Source organism: Terrapene carolina, unplaced genomic scaffold (assembly GCF_002925995.2).
Source record: "Terrapene carolina triunguis isolate 2854851 unplaced genomic scaffold, T_m_triunguis-2.0 Scaffold93, whole genome shotgun sequence".
Lineage (NCBI taxonomy): Eukaryota > Metazoa > Chordata > Testudines > Emydidae > Terrapene > Terrapene triunguis.
In genome coordinates, this window is record NW_020664444.1 from 12,794,386 (window position 1) to 12,820,369 (window position 25,984).

The following is a 25,984-nucleotide window of genomic DNA, read 5'->3' on the forward strand; positions in this document are numbered from 1 at the left end:
CAAGTAGTAACAGACAGAACAAAGTAAGTCACCAAGCAAAATAAAATAAAATGCGCAAATCTATGTCTAATCAAGCTAAATACAGATAATCTCACCCTCAGAGATGCTTCAGTAAGTTTTTCTCAGACTGGACACCTTTCAGGCCTGGGCACAATTCTTTTCCCTGGTACAGCTCTTGTTCCAGCTCAGGTGATAGCTAGGGGATTCTTTATGATGGCTCCCTTCTCCCTTTGTTCTCTTTCACCCCTTTATATATCTTTTGCATAAGGCGGGAACCCTTTGTCCCTCTGGGTTTCCACCCCCCTCACGGGGAAAAGCACCAGGTTAAAGATGGATTCCAGTTCAGGTGACATGATCACATGTCACTGCAAGTCTTCATTGCCCACTTGCCAGCACACACATATACAGGAAGACTAACAGGTAAACACAGCCATCTGCAGACAATGGTCCTGGTTAATGGGAGTCATCAAGATTCCAAACCATCATTAATGGCCCACAGTTTACATAATTACAATAGGCCCTCAGAGTTATGTTTTATATTTCTAGTTTTAGACACAGGAGTGGTACATTTCTACAAATAGGATGATCACACTCAGTAGATTATGAGCTTTGTAATGATACCTTACAAGAGACCTTTTGCACGAAGCATATCCCAGTTGCATTATATTCACTTATTATTAAATCTTTATAAAACTATCCCAGTTACATTATATTCACTTATTATCATGTTTTTATAAAACCATATAGACTGCACAACGTCACAACAGGAACCCCAAAGCTTCAAACCATATAAAAGAACCCTAACCTTATTATTTTTAGAGACTTGTGATTTTTATGCAAATGTCATGATTTTGGGGGTTTTACTCATGTTTTTTGAATGCATAAGACTCTCTGGGAGGAAATACAGCTTCATAGAGAGCAGAGTCTTTCTCTATGTTTATAAAAAGAACAGGAGTACTTGTGGCACCTTAGAGACTAACACATTTATTTGAGCATAAGCTTTCATGGGCTACAGCCCACTTCTTCGGACTAAATTTGTTAGTCTCTAAGGTGCCACAAGTACTCCTGTTCTTTTTGCGGATACAGACTAACACGGCTGCTACTCTGAAACCTCTCTATGTTTATGTTTATCATTGAATTTGTACTGAATTTTGTGAGCAGGTACGTGCCTATCACTGCAGAGTTTTCAGCTTAGCAATTTCAATCCTAGATCAGAAGGGAATGAGGACAGATGCTGCCATGACAGACTAATTAACAAGTCCATGTTCCAATGTTGTCGTTTCTGAGGTAGTTGTAGGATGAAGGTTTAAAGGCACTTTGAAACTAAACTGTCAACCTACTTCCTGTAGTTTCTTCTCCAGGAGACCAAGGTTCTAGCCTTCCTTGTGATGCTGATTTCGGGTAAAACTTTGGACAAGTCATGTAAGCCTAGGGTTTCAAAAGTGGGCACTGACTCTTTGATTCTTCCATTCCAGGGACCAGTTTGAGGCATGTTGGGTGTGATTTTTTTCAGGGGTGATGAGCATCCATACCTCCGTTGACTTCAATATGAGTTGTGGGTGCTCAGTACCACTGAATATCACGCACAAGGCGTCTTGAGCTGGTCACCCAAACTTGGAGGCCACTTATGAAAATATTGCATGAAATCCTGGCTCTTTGAAGTCAATGGAAAAATTCTCATTGACTTGGGTCAATGGGGCCATAACCTCTCTGATCCTCATTTTCCCTGAATGTGAAATAAGGGTGATGTGTTGATCAACTACATTTTGCCTGCAAACTGCTATGAGTGCAAATTACATTTATGCCACTGAGTGTCAGAGGCAGGGGAACAGCTGCTTCTCCTTCTCTCTGCTGTATAGCACCAGGAATCGCACTCCGCAAAGGCATGTACCTATGGGGAGTGAGCATAGTGAGACCTAGAGGCTGGTCAGGGTAATCATTCGCTGGTGAGAATTGCAAGGGCTCTTGTCAATATAGCTCTTAAATTCTGCTTCCTTGTATAACAATGGGGCCGGAATTGGATTAAGACACAAACTAATTGCTGAGTCCAGCACATCCTCATGCACCATCAGCCACAGGGGGCTTAGGTGACTGGAGTGGCTTTGCACAGAAGCGTCACCCTTCATTTTTATGCTGATCACTTAATCTTTCCCAAGGAGCAAAAGTAGGCACAGAGTTCTTTAAAAAAATAATAAAATCAGAGGATCTTTTTCTGACTGTGTCATCTGGCTAGGGTAGAAACGTTAGGGAGCAGATTCAGTGCCGGATTCTGCCCTTGAACATGCCCAAATGAAGGCAGAATTTGGCTTGGAGAATCCGCCAATGTGAAATGGGAGAGACCTGCCCTTAGTTACATGCATTGACCTACCATTGAAACCAGTGGGGATCACACAGGTGACCAAGGGCAGAATTTGGCCCCAGGGACGTTAAGGGGATGAAATGTCCAATCTTGATGGAAGAGGTTGTTCCCAAGTTTGTAGCAGCCTATGTAGTCACCTGTCTGATGAATGATGCATCATGTTGACAACAGCTGCTAAGAGAGATGGAAACCCACTTAAATAGCAGCTGTACTTGGGTGACTTGAGGGCGCTTCTGCTGTATATGAGAAACAGACTGCTCTGGGCCATTCCATACCAGATGTACGTCCGTTGGTGTCGAGAAAGTAGCTCTTTATCTTCTGTGCCTCTCTTTCCCTATCAGTAAAATGGACATAATGATACAACCTGACAACAGAGAGTGAAACGAATGGAACATCTACAAGTTGCTTTTCAATCCTCTGATGTAAAATGCTATAGAAGTGCAATCTATGGGTGCTATCCTGCAGACACACTACTACAAGATCTTCCATAAGAAGCCCCAATGGAGTGTTGTCATATGTGTGTGCAGAACTGGGTACTGTTACTACTCTGTAGAACCAGAGACGGGTGAAGGAACCAGAGCTAAAATTGCTTAATTTTTTTCTCTTTTTTTTTCCACACCCCCCCCTTACAGTTTATGGCCGCAAATGGAAACAACGTAGCAAAAGCAAGATATGAAGCTAAAATACCACCATTTTATTACAAGCCAACATTTCCTGACTGTCAGTAAGTAACTACATATTTTCACTGGTAAACAGCATTTATTTGTTTGTGCAACTGCAGCCTCTGTAATATTTTAGTTTTCAGGGTTTGGTTTGGTTTTGGTTTCAGTTATAAAGGGCCTTGAGAAGTTCCAGTCCTCTGGATTTATATGGTAGGCTAGTACTACGCATGAGATTTTATTTAATAACTACAGTTGGATGGGACAGGGAAGAGTCAATAGATTGCTCATTCCCTAGACCCTTCCAACTTTCTAAGGCTATAAAAATGTCAATTTTTAATTATGGTTTTTAGACTCTCCCCCACCTTTTTAAATAACCCTTCTGCATGAAAACGTGGCCCTACCATCTGATATACTAGATGCTATGTTGTTATTTGTAATACTAAGATGCTCTTTTCCGTAGTGCCAAAGCTAGCATCATATCCCCAAGACATAATCTTCCAGGATAGGACAATAAAAGAGAGATTCTACACAGTACTATGTGGGTAAATGCTTAGGGTGGTGGAATCCAACATGACAAAGGTGCCATAGTATGTCCAGAATTACCCTGCTCCAGCATTTGGAGGGAGGGGAGAAAATCGGTTTATGTTGCTTGTCTGATTAGACCCATCTCTAGGGCCTGATCCTGCAAAATCCAGTGTGCCCTTGACACCAATTGAAGCCAGCACTTTGCAGGATTGGGCCCCTGGAAGGCAGTACTTCCAGGAACGAGGTCATAGTGTTGGCCAATCGGCAAATGACAGCACCACTTTGTCACTCTGTCATGGATCGACAAGATGTGTGCTCTGCCCCAGCTTTTAAACGGTCCCTTGGAGGAACCCCTTCTGAGTGGCAGACCTTCCCCTCCCCCCAAGGGGTCATACCTGTACTTAAGGTTGGGCTACATGGTCTCAATGCCTCCGAGACTGAGCCTCTAGGCTCCAGCACTCTTGTTTCATGCCGGGAGCTCTGCCCAGTGAGTCCAACTGAGAGAGACTCCTGGTCAGGGACTTGTGCATCCTTCAGGGACCCATGCACCTCAGCAAGTATATGCAGTGACACCTGGCAGCCTTTAAAAAACAGAGTAGGGGTTATTAGTCAACTGGAACACAGCATCGGAAGTCCTTGGGTTAGCACAGAGAAAGGTTAAGATGTAGTCCATCTGGCCACGCCAGTGCAGTCAGCCAGCCAAGCTGCTATAGATTCTATTCTAGGCTCTGTCTCTCTGTCCCTTTGTCAGTCCAAGGTGAGGGCTCTGCCTGTCTGCAGAGGGCAACTCTGAACCCTGCCACCTGTCATCTTTCCCTTTGTTCTCAAGCCGGGGTCTTGGCTCTGCTTCCCTGCTGAGAGTGGGGGAAATGATTGAAGGATTCACGGAAGGACCCATATTGAATATAGAATCTGACTTCCTGCCTAAAGCAGACCAGAAAATACCTCCCAGTAACTCCGCGATCGAACCCATGTGCGTGATACTACTTTTACTGGATTCTTAATCCTGTTGCTATAGCTGTTAAGAAAAGTTCTCTTAATTTTCTTTTCAAATAAATCTTCCATGGAGAGGAAGAGAGTATATGGGATCCCTAACTGATTGCTCTTGTGGTGTACTAGAATCTGTGTGTCTTTTTCTCCCCACCCCCTGTTCTAAAATACCCAATCCCAGGTGTAGGATTTTGGAAGCACCAGCTTGAGTCTGTCTTGGCCTAGCACTAGAGAATTGTTCATTTGCAAAGTGTTAGCAGATCTTGATTTTGGTCTGAAATGATTTTTGGTATCAGATCCCGGTACTGACAGTTAGAGAAATGACTCCTTTAGAACAATAATGCTGTAAAATGGAAAACAACCTCATCTTGTTACTGTTCCTATTCCTCAAAAAAGTCTGCTCCTTCTCAGAAGAGTCTGGTGTGACACCAAACCATAAAACAAACAGCCTGCCCCCGGGGCACAATTGGAGTCCCATTCATCCCGAAGGGTAACGTTTCTAAGGACTGATTAAGAAAACATCTCCCAAGAACCTAGACTTGTAGCCATTGTATTCATAGGAAAAATAACAGAATTCAGGCTGGAACACTGCAGCTCAGTCATCTCAAAAAGGTTGTCCCCATTTCAATGGGGAAAAAAGTGCTTCTTTACAAATTCAAGATCTTTCTACAATTTGCTACTTTTTTGCCCAAATTTTCTGCCGCTCCCTAGAGGGAGCATGGCCCAGAGCCTTGATTACAGGGCTGGGCACTCAGAACCTGCCAGGATCTGTTCCTGCCTCTGCCTGGCCTTAATGCTTTGCTTGCATGCAACAGATGTTGAGCCAGACCTTGTAAATGCTGCTCGTGTGAGTGAGTCCCATTAACGTCAATGGGATTTCCCCTGTGATGAAGAGCTACTTTCACAAATAAGTTTGGAAGACAAGGCCTAGTATTTAATAAGGCCTCCTAGTCCCCCCGGGGAGTTATGTAAATGTGATTGCATCCCAACCGAGGTTTGGAGAAAGTGAAGTGACTTGTCCAAGGACGCACAGCCCAACAGTGACACAATCTGGTGCCGCCTGCCTGCCATTCCCATGCTGAATCGACAAGAGCACAGCGCCCCCGCCCCCCAGGCAAGCCACTGAGTCTCTTTGACCCAATTTCCCTGTTCACAAGTAGTGACTATAATACTTACATAATCATCCCCGAGGTGTCTCGTGCAGTTTTGATTGACCTTTGGTTAAAGACACGTCTTGGTGGATAGCCAAGCTTTTGTTCGCCCCTGGGGTGGTCCCTTCAGACAGGTTGCACTGTACCTAAGGAAGGGACAGGGCTCTTCTAAGAATGGTGTTTGTTGACACCAAGCAAGGGATCAGATAGTGTCCGGCCGCTCAGGTGCATATGGAGAAGAAAGGGCACAAGAGCCTTCCCTGTCGACTTCCCAGCCACTCCTTTTCCCCATGGACAAGCTGGCTATGGAGTGGAGCACTCCTTACTGAATGGTTCAACAGTCTCCGTCCTCTTACAGGCCGGGTAACACCCTTGAAGCATGTCTCCCAGAGTCCCCACTGGAGTGGTCCAGCTCTGCATTGCCCCATTGCAAGGCTGCAGCTTCCTAACTCAGCTCACCCCTATGCATTAACTGCTGTGGGAATGGTCGGCATCATTCTGCTCTGTGACTGTGCGAGAAGAAACTGCTGCTGATTTTCTCTCTTGCATTGCTGGACTGAAACCAACAATCTATTTACAGCTTCTTGAAAGATTCTGTGCAGAACATTAGTTATGTTCATTTTCCTGCCTTCGCATCTCTTGTGATACAGATGAGGAAAGTGGTCTGAAATCCAGTCCTCCTACCAGCATACACAAAAATTACTTGATACCGGTGCAATTGAGACTATAGGATAGTCTGTAGCTAGAAGAGCAAACTGTCCACTTTAGGGCCTGTGGCCACGTCTGCAGCTGTTTCCAAGCCCCGTTAGTCTAGCTCTGTTTGCTGCATATCAGGCTTTCCTGGGGAGAGCCTAACACAGGCCAGATGCTGGCACTGTTTCATCCACTGTGTTGTCTGTACTTACTCTGAGCAAAATTAGACAACGCTGTGCTTTAAAACACACCTGGAACCCTGTCTACAAATGCACTCCATAGCATCCTCTCAGGTGAGTCCACGTGCTTTGGGTGTTTTACATGCCAGCTTATTAAACTGTCCTAGCAACATCAAGAACAGTAAGGCAACAATCCATTGTTCCTGGTGAAACTGGGAGACGCTTTCAATACAGGTACATGAGTGGCCTGAGGCAAGTGCCCCTTTAGAGATGGGCTAGGACAGGAAAACAGCTTTCAGTCATCTGGCAGCCCACAGGAATCCAGGTCGGGTGTTCATTACTCACATTGATTTGCTACAGTATCTACCCACCTCTCTTTGCTAGGGAGCAGAGGGCTACTCAGGAAACAGTCAGACATGGAGGGTGTCTGAGCTGTGATTGACATGCCTGCTCCTGCAGCCTCTGACTCGCAGGAGTGGCCCTACTGGGAAAGACTACGCTCTGACTACTCACGTTTCGCTACGAGCAAGGACTGCACGTGTGAGGAAGGATTTGTAGGATCAGGCTCTAACCTGAGGAGCCTTCCAGCCCTGTAGACAGACTCACACTAGCAGGAACTAGCATGATAAAAATAGCAGTGTGGACATTGCACTTCGGGTGGTAGGTCGGGCAGTGGCTGGAGCCCTCAAGTCAGGGGCGCCAGAACAGAGGAGCCAGGGGGCCATGGCCCCATCACTTTTAAAAGTGAGAGGGCATAGTCTTAAGGGAGAGCGAGAGAGGGGGACGGGGCAGAGAGGAACAAGCGGCATGCGGGACCCGGGGGAAGAGGCAGGGTAGGGGCAGAGGTCCGGGGAAAGAGGTGGAGCGGGGAGGGGTCCCCTTCTCAGGAGCTTCTGGTGTTCCTGCCTCAAGGCTACCTAACCCCCAGGGTCTGAGCTCAGATGACTAGCCCGAGTCTCCACTCGGAGACTGCAACAGCCACGCTGCTCTATGTAGTGTGCTAGCTTGAGCCTCTCTAGTGTGAGTCTGTCTGCCTGGGCTGGGAGGCTCAGTCCCAGCTGCAGTGTAGACATAGCCAAGGTGAGCTGTGGATGAAGAAGGAAGCCTACCAATACTTCTCAACAGAGGCAAAGACAAGTCTTAATTTGGCCACACAGCTGGCTGAAAACTGATTAGAAAAATACAGATGCCCCTCTGTATATGGCTTTACTTTCTGTGGATCTAAATCCACACCTTCACTCACTACTTACCAGCAGCAAGATGTTCAGATTGAGTCGTAATCCTACGGTGGCACTCTGTGAGGTTGGGCATGGCTAATGCTATAAGTGAAATCTAGCGTGTTGTCTCAGTCTATAAAGTTCTTTGGACCAGGCTTTGATCTTGATTATTCCAGGCTTACGTTGATGTGAGTGAAAGCAGCGCCAAGCCCTTCATCTTTAACAACATAATATTTTAATGAATCAGCATTCAGTGCCCAAGTGCTTATGGTGGGAGTGGGGGACACATTAGATTTAAATAAAAGAGCACAAAGTACCATGGGCTTTTGCCATACCTGGGTTGCGATGAGATGACAAACCAGAGCGGTCAGGTGCTTTCAAATCCTCCAAGAAAAGCAATGTCCCAGTAGGGTCCCTGCGTAGTCCTGTGGATATAAAGAGAGATAATTATAGGTAGGAAAAAAAGTGGTTTTTAATATCATTGCCATTGTGAAATTATAAGTACTTTAAAAATGTGTTCAGTCATTCAAAGCGCTGTTCTAGTTGGAAAAGCAAACGATGTATATTTATTGATATTTTTTTCCAGGTTTAATGTGCTCAATTTACAGATAGTTAGATGCTCGCTTGTTCTGTTCTGTTTTTGTTTTTTCCCTAACTACCAGCCCTGCAAATCCATGCTGGGCCCTGAAAGTAAAGTTGAGTCCTCCCCTGCCCATGCAGCAGCTGTAGCAGCATCAGTAATGTGGCTTCTGTTTGCCAAATTCTGCCCAATTTTTTTCCCTTTTGTCTGTGCAATCCCATTGTTTTTAGATCATGCCATCAGTTACAACTGTGTAACTCTATTGCCTTAAGTGGATTTGCACAAATGTAATAGACTGGAATTTAGGAAGCCAGTCTGTTGATGTTCTGCAAACAAAGCTAGGATTCAGCTCACACTCTCATAGCTGGGTCGCCTCTTCAGACCTCACAAAAGCAAACGCAGTGGACCCATATTTATGTCTCTGAAGGTAGCAGGTGTGAAAACATGCATGGAACAGATCTGCTAAGGGAGAAGACTATCTACCTATTTACATAGCCACTTTTGGGCCAAAACCAAAGCCCAGTGAAGACAAGGGAAAGACTCCCATGGACTTTAACGGGCTTTTGGATTAGGCCTATTAAGCCAGGCTCTAGCAGTGCATTCTAATTTGTGTTGTGCTTTCTAGCCATGCCACTGTAGTCTGTCTATGTTAAGCAAGGTTGTTTTGATTGCCCTCCGCACCAGCTCTGAGATACCAGTTGTGATTTGTGGAGTATGATTATTTTATTTGGTGTAGTCATTTTTTAAAAAAATAAGTAAGTGAGAACTTCTGAAACCATCATAAATGGGCATTAGCTAATGTAGGTAGCTATGGTGACGGTGACCTTGTCTTCTACATTTTGTACAGCACGGAGTAGTTGTTGGGGCTCAATAAATCATCAGGATATGGAGCATTGCAGGACAGGGCCGGCTCCAGGCACCAACTTAACAAGCAGGTGCTTGGGGCGGCCACGGGAGAGGGGCGGCACCTGCGGCAATTTGGGGGCGGCAGGTCCCTCACTCCCTCTAGGAGCGAAGGACCTGCCGCTGAACTGCCACCGCCGATCGCAGTTGGAATGGAATCCTCCATTCTTATTTGCTTGGGGCGGCAGAAATGCTGGAGCAGCCCTGTTGCAGGAGGTCCTTTGTCTCACAGGGCACATGCTTCCTTTAGCCAGGTCCCATGTTTGTGCTATTGTGAAATTTCCATACTTGAATCACACAACAGGGGGCCTTTTAACAAAAAACACGCCTTTTTTTTTTTTTTTTTCTCATTTAGGTTTTTGTATCTTTAAGCAAGGCAGTTCTCACACAGAAGATGGAGTTTGAAAATTTGCTTCCCCCGCCTGTTAAAAAGGGTGCTACAGGGGGACTGGATGGTAACCTAAGCCACAAGGGGTCTCTGTCTGGTCAATTGGCCTGTGGCACCTAACAGTGAAAACTGTAGGCAATTAGTAGAAGGCTTGTGTCAAACTTAAAAAAAAAATCCTCCATTCTTATTTGCCTCTATGCTTCATCTGTTTTGTAGTGTGAACACATCCCATTAGGGGTCTTTTTGCATTTCACCTAGGTATTCAGGTCCAACCTGAAGAGAAGCATCATACAACACCGGCACCAATTTGATGCTACTACACCTAGCCAGAAAAACCTCTGTTACATCGGCTTAAGCTGCACTGAGACGAGGCAGTGAGGTCCAGTGAGTGAGACCCTGGACTGGGAATCAGGAGAACTGGGTAATACTCCCAGTTTACCACTGACTTGCTCTATAACCATTGACAAGTCGTATCCCATCTCTGCTTGTGTTTCCGCACTCATGCTCTGCCTTTTGAGAGTGTAAGCTGTCTGAGGCACAGATGCTCTCTCGTTAAGTGTTTGTACAGCCCCTAGCCCAGCAGGGCCCCAGTCTCAGTTTGGGGCCTCTAGGTCAGTGTTTCTCAAACTGGTGCCACCGCTTGTGTAGGGAAAGCCCCTGGCGGGCTAGGCCGGTTTCTTTACCTGCCCCGTCTGCAGGTCTGGACGATCGCGGCTCCCACTGGCTGCTGTTCGCTGCTCCAGGCCAATGGGGGCTGCTGGAAGCGGTGCGGGCCAAGGGACGTACTGGCCGCCGCTTCCAGCAGCCCCCATTGGCCTGGAGCGGCGAACCTGCGGACGGGGCAGGTAAACAAACCAGCCCGGCCTGCCAGGGGCTTTCCCTACACAAGCGGCAGCCCCAGTTTGAGAAACACTGCCCTAGGTGCTCTTGTAATACAAATAATATGTCAGAGTAAGTCCTGCTTGGCTCACAGAAGTGCAGTCCTGGTAAGGCAAACAGCAGCATAGGTTGGTGTGAGAAAGGTTAGAATCTTCAAGGGCTGTGGGATACCTGCATGTGTTGCAGAATTAACCAGTTGCCGTTCTCCATAGCTTTGCTGCCATACTGTCAGCAGCTCTCTGTGCAAACCCTAGTTGTTATCAACATATGGCTCTGAGGCACAGTTTCCAAATTGTCGCTTCCCCAGGTGAATGTTTCAGAAAGTTGTGAGCCTATGAAAACAAGGGTATGTCATGGAAATGTGACAATAACCAATGCTACTGGAATCTGGTATCAATACTAACAAGATCTTCTTTCCCGTTAGCCATAAAACGTTGTGGTTAAAGGGTTTCATTTTATACCTGATGTGACGGGTTGGATCACAGAAACCCCCTTGGGAGCTGCCACCCGATGTGCCAAGACTACCCCTGCTTCTGTTTTCCCTGCCAGCTTAGGGCTCCAGCACCCTGTCTTGCTGAGCCAGCCACTCCTGTCTGGCTCCAACCCAGACTCAGGGTCTGAATCACTTGTCCCAAAACTGCAAGTTTACCCAAAAACAGCTCACAGGAGTGTGCTTGTCCTTAGCACTCAGATGCCCAACTCCCAATGGGGTCTAAACCCAGATAAATCCGTTTTACCCTGCATAAAGCTTATGCAGGGCAAACTCATAAATTGTTCGCCCTCTATAACACTGATAGAGAGATATGCACAGCTGTTTGCTCCCCCAGGTATTAATACATACTCTGAGTAAATTACTAAATAAAAAGTGATTTTATTAAATACAGACAGTAGAATTTAAGTGGTTCAAAGTAGCAACAGACAGAACAAAGTAAGTCACAAGCAAAATAAAATAAAATGCGCAAATCTATGCCTAATCAAACTAAATACAGATAAGTTCCTCACCAGTTCCAGAATGCTCCCTTTTACAGGCTAATCTCCCTTTAGCCTGGGTCCAGCAATCTCTCGCAACCCCTGTAGTTACTGTCTTTTGATTCAGTTCCCTTCAAGCATACTGGGGGGGTGTAGAGGCTCCTTCTTTAGCCAGCTGAAGACAAAATGGAGGGGTCTCTCCCAGGGTTAAATAGACTCTCTCTTGTGGGAGGAGACCCCCCTCCTCCCTCCTATGCAAAGTCCAGCTCCAAGATGGAGTTCTGGAGTCACCTGGGCAAGTCACATGTCCCTGCATGACTCAGTCTTTACAGGCTGAAGCCATTGCCCACATGGAATCTTGCATGTCTCCAGGAAGACTTCTTATGTGGATTGGAGCATTCCAAGATGCATTGTTCCCTGATCAGGTACTTAACCTGGCGAATTCCTTCCTAAAGAAGCTGACCAAATGCCTCCCAAAGCTTACTTAGAAACCAAGCAAGCATACAGCCCATATTCTTAACCTCAAGTAGAAAATGATATATATATGTACAAATAGGATGAATAGATATAGTAGACCATAACCTTTACGGAGATATGTTACCTGGCACAGGCAGCACAAAACATATTCCAGTTATGTCATACATACATTTATAAGCACCCCCTCCCCATAAAGCCTTATGGGGTACGCTGTCACACCTGACTCCTGCCTACTTACTAAGGGTATGTCTACACTACGAGGGTATTTCGATTTCACTTAAATCGAATATGTGGAATCGATATTGCAAAGTCGAACTTGTGTGTCCACACTAAGGACAGTAATTCGACTTTGTGAGTCCACACTAACGGGGAAAGCGTCGACATTGGAAGCGGTGCACTGTGGGCAGCTATCCCACAGTTCCCGCAGTCCCCGCTGCCCATTGGAATTCTGGGTCGAGCCGCCAATGCCTTCTGGGTAAAAAAAAAAGGGTCGAGGGTGCTTTTCAGTAATTGTCGTCATCCGTCTGTCACTACCGCCCTCCCTCCCTCCCTCCCTGAAAGCGCCGGCGGGAAATCAGTTCGCGCACTTTTCGGGTCAGTGACAGCGCGGACGCCACAGCACTGCGAGCATGGAGCCCGCTGCGACCATCGCTGCAGTTGTGGCACTTGTGAACGCCTCGCAGGTTATCATCCACCTTTCCCAGAGGCAGATGCAGATGAACCAGGCGAGGAGGCTACGGCACCGCGGTGAGGGCCTGAACTCTGAGAGGGGCACAGACCTCTCACAAAGCACGGGACCCAGCTCCGAGGACATCACGGTGACAATGGGTCATCTGGATGTTCTGGAACGGCGATTCTGGGCACGGGAAACAAGCACTGACCGGTGGGACCGCATAGTGCTGCAGGTCTGGGACGAATCCCAGTGGCTGCGAAACTTTCGCATGCGGAAGGGGACTTTCCTGGAACTTTGTGAGTTGCTGTCCCCTGCCCTGAAGCGCAATGATACCCGGATGCGAGCAGCCCTGACTGTCCAGAAGCGAGTGGCCATAGCCCTCTGGAAGCTTGCAACGCCAGACAGCTACCGGTCTGTCGCGAACCAGTTTGGCGTGGGCAAATCTACCGTGGGGGTTGCTGTGATGCAAGTAGCCAACGCAATCGTCAAGGTACTGCTCTCAAAGGTAGTGACCCTGGGAAACGTGGAGGTCATCATAGATGGCTTCGCCGCGATGGGATTCCCAAACTGCGGTGGGGCTATAGATGGAACTCACATCCCTATCCTGGGACCGGACCACCAGGCCAGCCAGTACATCAACCGAAAGGGCTACTTTTCAATGGTGCTGCAAGCACTGGTGGACCACAGGGGACGATTTACCAACATCAACGTTGGATGGCCGGGCAAGGTTCATGACGCTTGTGTGTTCAGGAACTCTGGTCTGTTTAGACGGCTGCAGGAAGGTATTTACTTCCCGGACCACAAAATAACTCTTGGGGATGTGGAGATGCCTACAGTGATCCTTGGGGACCCAGCCTACCCGCTAATGCCCTGGCTCATGAAGCCCTACACTGGCGCCCTGGACTCTGAAAAAGAACTCTTCAACTACCGGCTGAGCAAGTGCAGAATGGTGGTGGAGTGTGCTTTTGGACGTCTCAAGGGGAGATGGAGAAGCTTACTCACTCGCTGTGATCTCAGCGAAACCAATATCCCCATTGTTATAGCTGCTTGCTGTGTGCTCCACAATCTGTGTGAGAGCAAGGGATAGACATTTATGGCGGGGTGGGAGGTTGAGGCAAATAGCCTGGCATCTGATTACGCCCAGCCAGACAGCCGGGCGATTAGAAGATCCCAGCAGGACGCGCTGTGCATCCGGGAGGCTTTGAAAGCCAGGTTCCACAGTGAGCAGGGTAACCCGTGACTTTTAACTTTCTGTACAGAGAAGCTGAACCTGCCCCCGTTTCTTTACCCAGTTAAGGATGACTATCCTCTCCAGTTACAGACCCCCTCCACCCCCTTCCAAAATAATAAAATCAGTTTTACTTTTGTTATTGAACACCGTTGTCTTTAGTACTGTTTTCGCGGGAATCTTTGAAACCGGGGACGCAGACTGTGGTGGGGAGCGAGTGTAGTGTACTGATGCAAATGATCCTTCTAAACTCCAGGAATGACAGGATTCACAGTAGCGGACTGGTTGTTTCAACGTAGCCTGGCAGCCCTCCTGAGTGGGACTGCGTGTATGTGGGGGCTATGTGACTTTCTGGCAGGGGGAGGAGGGTTACAGATCCCCTGCTGCGTGGCTCTGTGATCCAGGACAAGGACCGCTGCATACGATCTGTAACTGCCCTCCCCCGCCAAAAAGTCACAGAGCCACTAACCCCCCCCCCCCGCCCCCCACAGAACATGAAAACCACCTCCCAGACTGACCAGGGTAACTAGTCACTGCACTGTGTATGTGCCCTGCTGCTGGACCTTCCCCCGCCTCGGTAGCCTGCTAAAGGTGACTGTCCTGTCCAATTACCAAGCCCCTTCCCCCCCTGCAGACAGACTCTCCCTCAAAACAGCATGAGTGAAACAGTAATGAACAGAAACGTATTTTTTATTAACAACCACACATGAAACTGGGGGGTGAAATTTGGACGGGGGCTTGGTTGAGGCGGCCAGGAAAGGACTTTTCAAATTTTGGTGAATGACAGCCTTCTGGTGCTTGAGCAGTCTGCAGGGGTGGAGTGAGAGTTTTCACGGACTCTTCCGCCCCTCCTTCTTTGGACTTTGGGCGAGGTGGGTATGGGACTTGGTGGCGGGGGAGGGCGGTTACTGATAGACTGCAGCGGGGCTCTGTCCTCCTGCCTCCGTTCCTGCAGAACATCAACAAGGCGCCGGAGCGTGTCCGTTTGCTCCCTCATCAGTCCAAGCAGCGTTTGAGTCGCCTGCTGGTCTTCCTGCCGCCACCTCTCCTCACGTTCCATGTGTGTCCGGTGCATTTGGGACAAATTCTCCCTCCACTGGTTATGCTGTGCTTCCTGGGCTCGGGAGCAGCCCATAAGTTCGGAGAACATGTCCTCTCGCGTCTTCTTCTTCCTCCGCCTAATGTGCGCTAGCCTCTGGGAGTGTGATGCCAGGCTGGGTTGGGAGACAGTTGCAGATGTGGCTGTGGGAATGAGGAAAAGGCACTGAAATCCTCCGAAAGAGAAATGTAGTTGTGAATCAAGAACATAGTCGTTCTCTGTGAACAAGACCATGAACCAGAGCTATCACATGCGCACTGAGGACAAGGTCGAATTTTTGAACCTCGCCTTCAGTGCCGATCTGGGAACCGGGGCAGGACACGGTACTCTCTGTAGCAGGCAAACATGGTAAGCCGTAGACTTGTGGCAGATTAAAACTTTAGGAGTACCACTGGCCACCTTTCACATTGAAAGCACTGCCAGTCTGTGCTGCCAGCAATTGGCCAAGCAGGAACTCTGGCCCTGTCCCACCCCCTCGCGGATGTGCCAGGGAAACATCCCTGGATGCTGGCCCTCTCCCGCCCCCACCGCGTGGCTGTAAACCAGCGGTCACAGTTCTGTAAAGGAACTTGTTGCAAGCAGTCCCAATACTAACAGTCCCCTACCTAATTCAAAGCAGGTTGTCATGAGCGACATAACTCTGATGAGGATCCCGGACACCGAGATCCAAAGGATGCTTCGAGAAAGCCTGCAGAGACCGGGGCCCTATGCCGCCATGCTATGCAAGGCACTGATACCAGAGTACCTGCTTGTCTCCTGGCGCGGGAACGTCTCGTACTTCGGAGGACCAAGTAAAGCCGCTCTCCCCAGGAACCTGATGAACAGGCTATCCCATTACTTGCAGGAGAGCTTTGTGGAGATGTCCGTGGAGGACTACTGCTCTATTCCCGGACATATTGACCGGATTTTTATCTAGCTGCAGTAGCAGGGACAAAAGAGTGGAGCAGCTTGGGCAGCACAATCATGCATAACCGGACACTGTTTGATTTTTTTATAAATAGTTGTTACTGATTATTTAAGCGCCCAGGGGGAAGAAATCATGAATCACAGATTGTTATTAGTCTTAATATTCAAGTTTTGTAAAAAATAAAGGTTTATATGTTTAAAGCACTTACCGCTTGATCCTTCCCCTGAATCTGTGTCCGGGTTACATGCTGGGGAGGGTTGGTAGGGGATCTCTGTAAGGGTGATGAAGAGCTCCTGGCTGTCGGGGAAATCAGCTTGGTAAGCGCTGCCGACTGCCTCGTCCTCCTCATCTCCTTCCTCATCTTCCCCGTCCGCTAACATGTCCGAGGAACCGGCCGTGGACAATATCCCATCCTCAGAGTCCACGGTCAGTGGTGGGGTAGTGGTGGCGGCCGCATCAAGGATGGAATGCAGTGCCTCGTAGAAACGGGATCTGTGGGGCTGGGATCCGGAGCGTCCATTTGCCTCTTTGGTCTTCTGGTAGCCTTGTCTCAGCTCCTTGATTTTCACACGGCACTGCGTTGCATCCCGGCTGTATCCTCTCTCTGCCATGGCTTTAGAGATCTTCTCATAGATCTTTGCATTCCGTCTTTTGGAGCGCAGCTCGGAAAGCACGGACTCATCGCCCCACACAGCGATGAGATCCAAGACTTCCCGATCAGTCCATGCTGGGGCCCTCTTTCTATTCTGGGATTGCATGGCAATCTCGGCTGGAGAGCTCTGCATCGTTGCCAGTGCTGCTGAGCTCGCCACGCAGGAAATGAGATTCAAACTGCCCAGACAGAAAAAGGAATTCAAATTTTCCCAGGGCTTTTCCTGTGTGGCTGGTCAGATCATCCGAGCTCGGACTGCTGTCCAGAGCGTCAACAGAGTGGTGCACTGTGGGATAGCTCCCGGAGCTATTAGCGTCGATTTCCATCCACACCAAGCCTAATTCGATATGGCCACGTCGAATTTAGCGCTACTCCCCTCGTTGGGGAGGAGTACAGAAGTCGAATTTAAGAGCCCTCTATGTCGAACTAAATAGCCTCGTGGTGTGGACGGGTGCAGGGTTAATTCGATTTAACGGTGCTAAATTCGACATAAACGCCTAGTGTAGACCAGGCCTAAGGTATTAAGGCCAACCTTTTCAAAAGTCACCATGGACTTTTTTGGGTGCCCAACTTGAGCCATTGTAAAATGGCCTGTTTTCAGAGAGCAGATGCTCAGCACTTTCTAAATCAGAACTCTTTATGGTGTCTCAGATCGGACACCCAGAATCACTGGTCACTTCTGAAACTCTTGGCTGAGTTTGGAAAGTTCTACTGGAACGTGATTGCTTGTAATCTACCCACTTTCCTCGATTCAGTGCTATGGGAATCTCTCCCCATACAAATCATCTTGTCTTTTGTCATAAATTCTAAAGGCTATTCATTCATATTGATTTATTTAATTCACAGAGGAGTTCTGTGTTACAAAAGTACAGATACACAGGCTGTTTCCTGCACATTTCTAACCCAAATGCTCAACATTCCCAAAAATAACGCTGCTGTGAGCTAGATGTGGTGTTTAATTGGCCCATCCCTATGCAATGACTTTAACTGAGCAGGTGTTGTTTTTAACCAGAGTATAAGTGGTTTTTGTTTGCTTTTCTTCATATCTGTGACACTGAAGCTGGAGGGAGACCATTTATTCAAGGAAAATTGGCTTTGGACTAGAGCAAGTTGAAAATTTTCAATCAAAACAGTTTCTTGATGGAAAACTGAGTTTTTGATTAAACAAAATTGTTTTTGATTAAACAAAATTGTTTGTGAAATGTCTGCTTTCTGTGGAAACTTTTTGTCAAAAAAACCCAGCACCTGAAAACCAAAACTTTCAATTCAGAAAGGACATGTCCCAAATCCCAATGCTTTGTTTTGGCTTGATTCAACATTAAACTGCATCCTCATGAGCCATCACAGTGCTACATGGGAGTCATAGTTTTGGTGCCTTATGCCCCTATTCTCCTATATGGGCTAGATTTTTCTAGCTGAACTACATCTCCTATGATGCCTCAGAGCCACGTGACTTCCATGATGTAAGAGAGGAGACTTGGGGCATCATGGAAGATGTAGTCCAACCAGGTGCGGCTCCAGGCACCAGTGCACCAAGCGCGTGCCTGGGGCGGCAAGCCCCGGGGGGGCGGCCTGCCGGTCGCTGTGTGGGTGGCAGTCAGGGAGCCTTTGGCAGCACGCCTGCGGGAGGTCCCACTGGTAACGCGGATTCGGCGGCGTGCCTGCGGGAGGTCCGCCGGTCCCGCGGCTTCAGCGCCAATTCGGCGGCGGGTACACCGAAGCTGCGGACAGGTGGACCTCCCGCAGGCATGCTGCCGAATCCGCGTTACCAGCTGGACCTCCCGCAGGCTTGCCATCGAAAGCCGTCTGACTGCCGTGCTTGGGGCAGCAAAATACCTAGAGCCGCCCCTGAGTCCAACCAGGGAGAACGGGGGCATAAAGTACGCCAATTACACCTCCCATGAAGCACAGTGGCAGTGCAAGCAGATACAGTTTGTCAGACTGCTTCAAAATGAAATGTTCTATTTGGATTAACCCAATATTTCATTTCAATTTTTCCCAACCAAAACTTTACGTTTTCAGCCAAACGTTTTTGGGCTTTCAACAATAAGCCTAAATGTTCCATGGAAAAATTGTTTTGATGGAAAATGAAATTTTTTCATCAACATTTTTCATGGGGAAAATACCCTATTCTCCAGCCAGCTCTTCATTGGACACTTCTGGTGTTTTTGCTTTATATTTTCAATGGAAAATAGCTTTGAAGCAGTGAGGAAGGGAGGAAGACATCTGTTTCTTTCCTATTAATTTCACCTCCATAAATATATTTTTCCCGTGATGTGGTATTTTTTAAAACATCATTAGACAGAGACTTGTCCTGAATCTGTGCCAGCTACTTGTTTCATTTTAAATGGCATTTGACTCAGAACTAAAACGACTCAACTGACTCCATCTGGAACCTTTACTGCTGTCCCTTTGACCTGAAACCATCTGCTTTGTCAATGGCACATTCTTCATTTCCAAAGGCAAGCAAGTAAACAAAATATTATGAGATTTGGAGTTCTCAAGCACAACGTCATCTGACCCCTTCTTAGACCTCTAGTTCTGCCATCTCTTTCAAATGGGAGTTTTCCATTTATTTTAGTGGTAGCCTATTCATGTTCTGTTTTCTCTTTCTCCTCCATTAAATGTTGCTTTCATTTTGATTTTTGATTTCAGTTTGCTATTGTGTTGATTACAGAACAAAGAGCCCACTACCATCTTTCTAGTCAGTTGCCAGGAATGACACATTCCCTGTATCTAACAGTCTGGCAGACTTTAGGTGGGTTGTAAGTTTTGGATCAGATTGCAAAAGCTGTGTATCTTCCTAGTTTAGAAATAGAAATTGGATCATTCCTAGAAATATCAACCTCATTAGGGGCCCACTGGTCACTATAAACCTAATAAATGGCTGCAGTTATTTCTGCTTAGAGAACTCCTATTGATTTAATGGGAGTTTTGCATATTTGGTCCTGTATTGGCATGTATTGTTTGTTCCAACTTCTTTAATTCTTTACTTCTTTACCCTTCAGTTCAGTTTATGTAGAGCCTACGTCATGGTAAATACAGCTAAAATCAAACATGCAGAAATAAGTTTACAGCACGTATGTAGAGCAGCCCCAAGGGTGCGTTAAAGTGAAACATGGATCTCATCCAAAGTCCAGTGGAAGGACTCCCATTGAGATCAGTGGGCTCTGTGTTCTGAAGCCTTCAATTAAGGCATGATCCTCATTGGTCCTAACCACTTGCAACTCCCGCTCACACCAGCGCAGAAATCCAGCCACATAGCACTTTACAAACATAAGAAGACAAGATCTGTGCTCCTCTGTAGAGTTTACAGTCTAAATTACAGCTACAAACCTAACAATTAAGGATCAGATATGAAAATAAGACGAAAAAGGATTTGGAGGCAGAGGGGGAAAGCCAGACCCAATACATTTATATTGCAGTAATGCCTAGAGTTCACAACTAAGATCAGGCCCTGTTGGCCTAGGCACTGTATGTCTACACAGGGTATGTCTACACAGCATGTGAAGGTGTAGTGGTAGCACGGTTAGGCATGATCATGCTAGCCTAAATTTGACTAACATGGGTAACAGCAGTAGTGTAGACATGGTGACATGGGCTTTGGTATGGGCCAGCCCCCGGAGTACATATCCAAGTTCCCTGGCAGGCTTGAAGTCAGGTGGCTAGCCCATGCCACCATGTCTACACTACTGTTGTTACCTGTGCTTGCTATATTAAAGATAGCGTGGATATGCCTACCCATGCTCCAGTCACACCTTCATTTGTGGTGTAGACACACCCATAATGAGAGTCAGTTCCTGCCCCGAAGAGTTTATAATCTAAGTAGATAAAACAGACAATGGATGGGAGAAAAGAAATATCACTATCCCCACGTTGACAGACCAGGAAATGATTATACCTACAGTTATGGATGGATATTCTCTTGTAAATTTGATTAAGTTGTTCGCTGAAGCTAGAAATGAATTTTTATGATGAATTTTGTATTAATTTTCATAAGGAAACAAATAAAAACAAAAGATAAATGAATTACAGCTTGTATGTGCTACCCAAATACTGCACATTTCACAGGATATCCAATAAAATTATGCAATCACGCAACTTTACAACTTGTCAAAGTTGCAAGACCAGACAATACAGAATCAGGCAATATTACACAGACATAATACGTTAGGGTGAGGGTAACAATAAAATAAAAAGAAATACACAAATAGGCAAAAAAGGAAAGGAAGGAACAAGTGGATGGGAAGAGGGAGGTGAAAAGGCAGAGAGGTCAGATGTAATAGAAGTCTGACATCATTTGAGCTATCTCAGCATTCTTTATCCAAAGATATCAATTTTTAAAAAATTAACACCTTTTTTCCTCTGAAGCATTTTTTGAGAATGAGGAAGTTATGCCAAGCAGATACTGTGTTTAATTTTCGTAAAAGCATAAATACATGTTGGGTTTGCAGACACTCCTTCCGTGCACACATTATTTGGTCACACAGATATGATGGGGTAGAAGTGCAATGAGCTCTGCAAATGATGAGCAAATCTAACCCCATATGAGACCATTGCTGAGTGATACTCTTGCTGAGATCAGTTAACCTATTTCTAAATGTTCCACAAAGAAACAAACTTGGAGTAACACGTGGTGCTCTTAAGATTGTAGGTCAATAGACAGGAACAATTAAAACAGTCTTGAGGCTACAGCAAATTCCAGGCCAAACTCACATAGGTCCCCTGATTAATGCTAGCAGTCACTTTTTTATTTTTAACTTATTTGTAATCTTTGATCTAAATGGTTTTTCTGGAAATAAAGATCTTGTGTGCCATATAAATGACACCAGTTTTCTTTCTGGAGATTTCAGTTGGAAATGTAGGGCATTTAACAATAGACGGATGGTTTTCTACAAAGTTTTCTGCTATGCGCTTTGAGTTCATCTCTTTTACACTGTGAAGTACCGTCTCATGTTGATGCACAGAGATCTCTTTGCATAGGCTCCAGGCATTGAGAAGAGATGATACCTCTCAATCTTTAATTGCGAAAAGGTCAACCATTTGAATGCATTGCCATAGGCATGCCCGATTTCTGCTGTATACTGTCAGCACTGAGGCAGTATTCTTCTTTTGTTCCTGGACTGATCCCCCTTGTTAAAGAATGCAATCCAGCAAATGTATTTCCTGGCCCAGCATTCCGAATTGAAATGAAATAATATTTGAAATTACTTCTATGTTAAGGAGGACATCTTGCACCGAGGCTAGATGCTGAGTTACTCTGCTAATTTTTGCATATAAATTTTAAAAAGTTCCATTAGAATTGTGTGTACAAGAATCAACTTGTGGTCTAAATGACAAACAGAGGAAACACAAGCCAAGCCAATGACTCCGGTTGGTGTACAGTTTAATTTTTGGAGGGCTTTCAACTTGCACTCGCATTTCCATTGAAGAATTAATGATCATAAATTCTTTTTTAGCTTATTCTGGACTATGTCTCCTTTTCTGTGTTTTTTTTTTTTCAGGCTGCTACGAGAACAGTGGATCAGAGCCAAATATGAAAGAAAAGAATTCATTTACACTGAGAAGCAAGAGCCTTATTCTGCAGGTAGTGAAAGAAATTCTCAGCAGATGAGTTTTGCTGTGTACAAAAGCATCCATTTCCTTTCTGTGGTCTCCTTTTCTATAACATTGAAAAATTACATCTCCCTAGACAGGAGGGGAAAGTGCAACTCTTTGGGAAAAACTCCCCTTGGGATTGGGTCGAGACTTTAGAGTCCGATCCAAAGCCCGGTGAAATCAATGGAGGGGTCATTTCATTGACTTCAATGGGCTTTGGACCATGCCTGTGACCAACAAAAAAAGTACAAATAGGATACTTTCTGGTAGCTGGGTGTGTTAATGGGAATTAAAATATAGGTCACTATTTGGTAAGGATATCATCAGGAAGAGTTTTCCATTGGGAAGAGTTTTCCATTGGGGTTATTAACTCATTTGGTTTTGTTGTGATGTCTTTGTACATAAGTATTTGGGGGCAATATTTTTAAATTGTTTTTCATGCAAGGTGACAGTATATATATGTGTGTGTATGTATGTGTGAGTGCCATCCTCTTGTGTATGTGTGTATATATGTGTGTGTGTATATATATACATATATATATATACACACACACACACACGTACATGCTCTTGTGATTAGGGTCAAAAATTCAGCCCACATTTAAGTGCCAAGTTGACTGTTGTTTTTAACAAAAGAAATCAGAGGGTTATTCTTTAGAATTATCACAATGATAGCTAAGCCATCTGATTTAATTCAAAAGTCGTGTGGATCCTTCCTACCTCCCCATTAACTTCAGGCCAGGAGGTTATTACTTATGTATATAGGGACTGATCCTTCGCCCATTGCAGTCAATGGCAAAACACCCATTGTCTTCAATGGAGCCAGGGCAAGTCCATGGCATAGCAAGTGTACTGTTGAAAAGGCTTCCCATGCAGCCATCAAAGTCTCTCTTCCAAATAGTTCAAATCCGTGCATGCAATACAATATAGCGAGGAACCGTGGTGACTGTAGATAGATTGACCTGTGGAACAGATGGATCTTCAGAAGAATTTGTTGGGGATATTTTTAAGTGGAAGTTTGAGGTTTGGCGAACATTACTTTTGAGGCTGTTGTGGGTGACGTGAAAGAAGACATAAAATTGGCTGGTTTCCTGTTCTTTTCTTTTCACCAGATGAAGGTGGCATTGAATTTATTCTGCATTTATATTGTACTGTTTTTTGTATTTTTACACCAGCTATGTGCATGGATGGTGCCGGAATAATTTTATTAACAAGGACCATGTTAGTGACGAAAAGATTAAAATATTAATTTCATGCTGCTTGTGGAGCCTAATAATAAGCAGGTAGCACCAGTGGTTTGCTGCTAATTGAGCCACAATTAAAATCTGACCTCACATATACCCAGTTTATGTTCAAAGAATTTCTGCTAGGCCATTTTATGTTTCTATGTCACTACATATAAAGTACATATTAGAGAGAGAGCGTGTGTGTGAAAAATATATATATATATATATATATGTATAAAAGTGGTGTATTTGAGATTTTCAAAGCTGCCTAGCAGATTTATATACAGTCTGTTAATTTTAATGGATGGTGTATATATCCATTAAAATGGATCTCTATATATAAATCCCCTAGACAACTTTACTGTGCACCAAATATTAATCTTTAGTGTTAAGGCACTTTAATTACATGCCTAACTTCAAACGTGTGAGTAATTCCATTAACTTCCATAAAATGACTGGGGTTTAAAGTGAAGCATGTGCTTCAGTGCTTTGCTTTGGATTGGGGCCTAAGTGTTTTGAGAGTTCTAAACAGATATTGTAGCAAGGATTCAAACAGGAGTTAATTTTAGCTGCATATTTTACAGGCGTTGTCTGATAACTTCATTAGTCAGGAAAAACTATGCATTGTTTAAGCACGTATTGATGCACTCTGGGTTGTTGTTTTTTTTGCTTTTTTAAAAAGCTTTAATGAAAAATTAAATAGAGAACAAAATAGAACAATGAGACATTTTTAAATGAACATCACAGCCATTTCTGCCAGTCTCTGGACAAAGGAATGCAACTACAAGCATATGTATTGCTTTATGCTTTTAGCTCATCTTTTTTTTTGGGGGGGGGGGGGGGGGGGGAATTTTTTACAGTTAAGACCTGACACAGGGCCCATGTATAGTAGCCACAAATGTAATCTAGAAATATTAGCCAAGATCTGCAGCTATGGCCAATGAATGCACAATACAAAGCAGCCGTGGGGTTGCAAAAAAAACTTGTTAGCCACTTTACTGTCCCTCAGTCCTGGGCCAGCTGCATGCCAGTCTGGTCATGTGGCACAAGTTAGAGCAGCCTAAGAGCTCCTCTAATTTACACTGCCTGCAAATGGCTCCAAGATCAACTGCAGTTTGTCAAGACAGAGGAAAGTCCTGACTAGAGATGGCTGAAACTTGGAATATTCAGGTCACGGGAAATTTCAAAATTTGTTCTTGGTCCAAATCAGAAGGAAAACAAATATTTTCAAAATTTCCCATCAATCAGAATTTCCAAAAGATTTGAGTTTTGGAAAATGTTCCTTTTGGAATTCCAAAATTTCATTTTAATTTGTTCATTGTTATATTTATAATTTTTTTTTACATTATTTCACAACATGGCCGTACTAGGAATGCATAATATGTGCTACTGCTGCTGACTTGTCATAATCTGATGTAGTAATTGAAATAGTCTTTTTATTTGTTAATTTTCAGTCATTAAGGGCGGTTGCTGCTTAGTACACGTTGAAATATTTTATCTTGTTTTTCTAGATCAAAGTTTCTACTGTCCCTGTTCTTATGAAACAGTTTGACACTGTGTGTCAACAACTCAACAGGAGCCACAAATTATGCGCTGCTACTACTGGCGTGTTATGAAATAATGTAAAAATAATTTGAAACTGACAAAACCCCATACAGTAAAATTTTGAAACAAACTTTTGGAGTTCTGAAATGAAATTTCATTTCGGTATTCCCTGAAATGAAAATTGTCCTGAGGAAAAAGCTTTTCGTTTCTGAATATTTCTTCCCGTGAGACTGTTCTTTGAAATCAACACAGTTTCTGAAATGATTTGATTTTGAAGAAAATGTCATTTTTTTATCGAAAAAAATGTTTCAGTGCAACACTTCCATCCAGCCCTAGTACTGACCACACTGCGTGCTCCGGCCATACCCCTCCCACCAAATGGCGGGTGAAGTGGCTTAGGAACCACAATGCCAGTTTGGTCAATTCCCCCTATGCTGGAATGAGCAGTATGTGGTTGGCTGCCCCATGCTTATGGTTTCTTTGCACTGCAGGAACACAGGGGATCTGGGCCGCTGGTGGTCGTTAATGACCTCCTATACAAAAGGTGTCTTATATCACAACCATGCATAACACATCTCACTGGAGTGTGCATTTTCCCTCTTTTGTCTTCCATGTGAAGTTTCCCCCTTAACACTATGTTTGACTATTTTTCTCACCATTCTGAATTCCCTGGAGAGGCGCTAGATTGCCAATTTCCAAGTATGAAACATTTTGCTACTAATAGAGACATCAGGATCCATTTCCTAGTTTTTGCTGGAAGATTTAATTCCATCTTCCAATCCCAGGGGCAATTTTGTGCTCTAATATCTTTGCAATAATTGCATAAAAAATAAGAGAATGCTCTTCTTTAAGTAGCTCCAAGCAAGGTCCTTTTCCAGCCAGTCTAACAACAAGTATTTTTTGAAGCCCTGATCAGAAATTCAGCTTACTCTGTTTCTGAACAGCCTCTGGGGAGAGATTGTCTAGAGTCTGTAAATGCCAAACAAAAACTACTGCAGCCTGACTGACAGTCACAGCTTAAAGGAGTCTCAGGACTGGAATGTCAGATGTTGCAAGTCAGGACTGAGGTGCACAGGGAAGCAGG

General features: G+C 45.2%; 1 protein-coding gene across 1 annotated transcript in view; it reads left to right on the forward strand.

The window, feature by feature from the left end:
* Positions 1-25,984, forward strand: part of ADAP1 (ArfGAP with dual PH domains 1) — a 110,046-nt gene that overhangs the window by 20,312 nt on the left and 63,750 nt on the right. The window contains exons 3-4 of the mRNA XM_026650727.1: positions 2,992-3,083; positions 22,036-22,118. Coding sequence (XP_026506512.1) covers positions 2,992-3,083; positions 22,036-22,118 — 175 coding nt within the window. The remainder of the gene's footprint in view (positions 1-2,991; positions 3,084-22,035; positions 22,119-25,984) is intronic.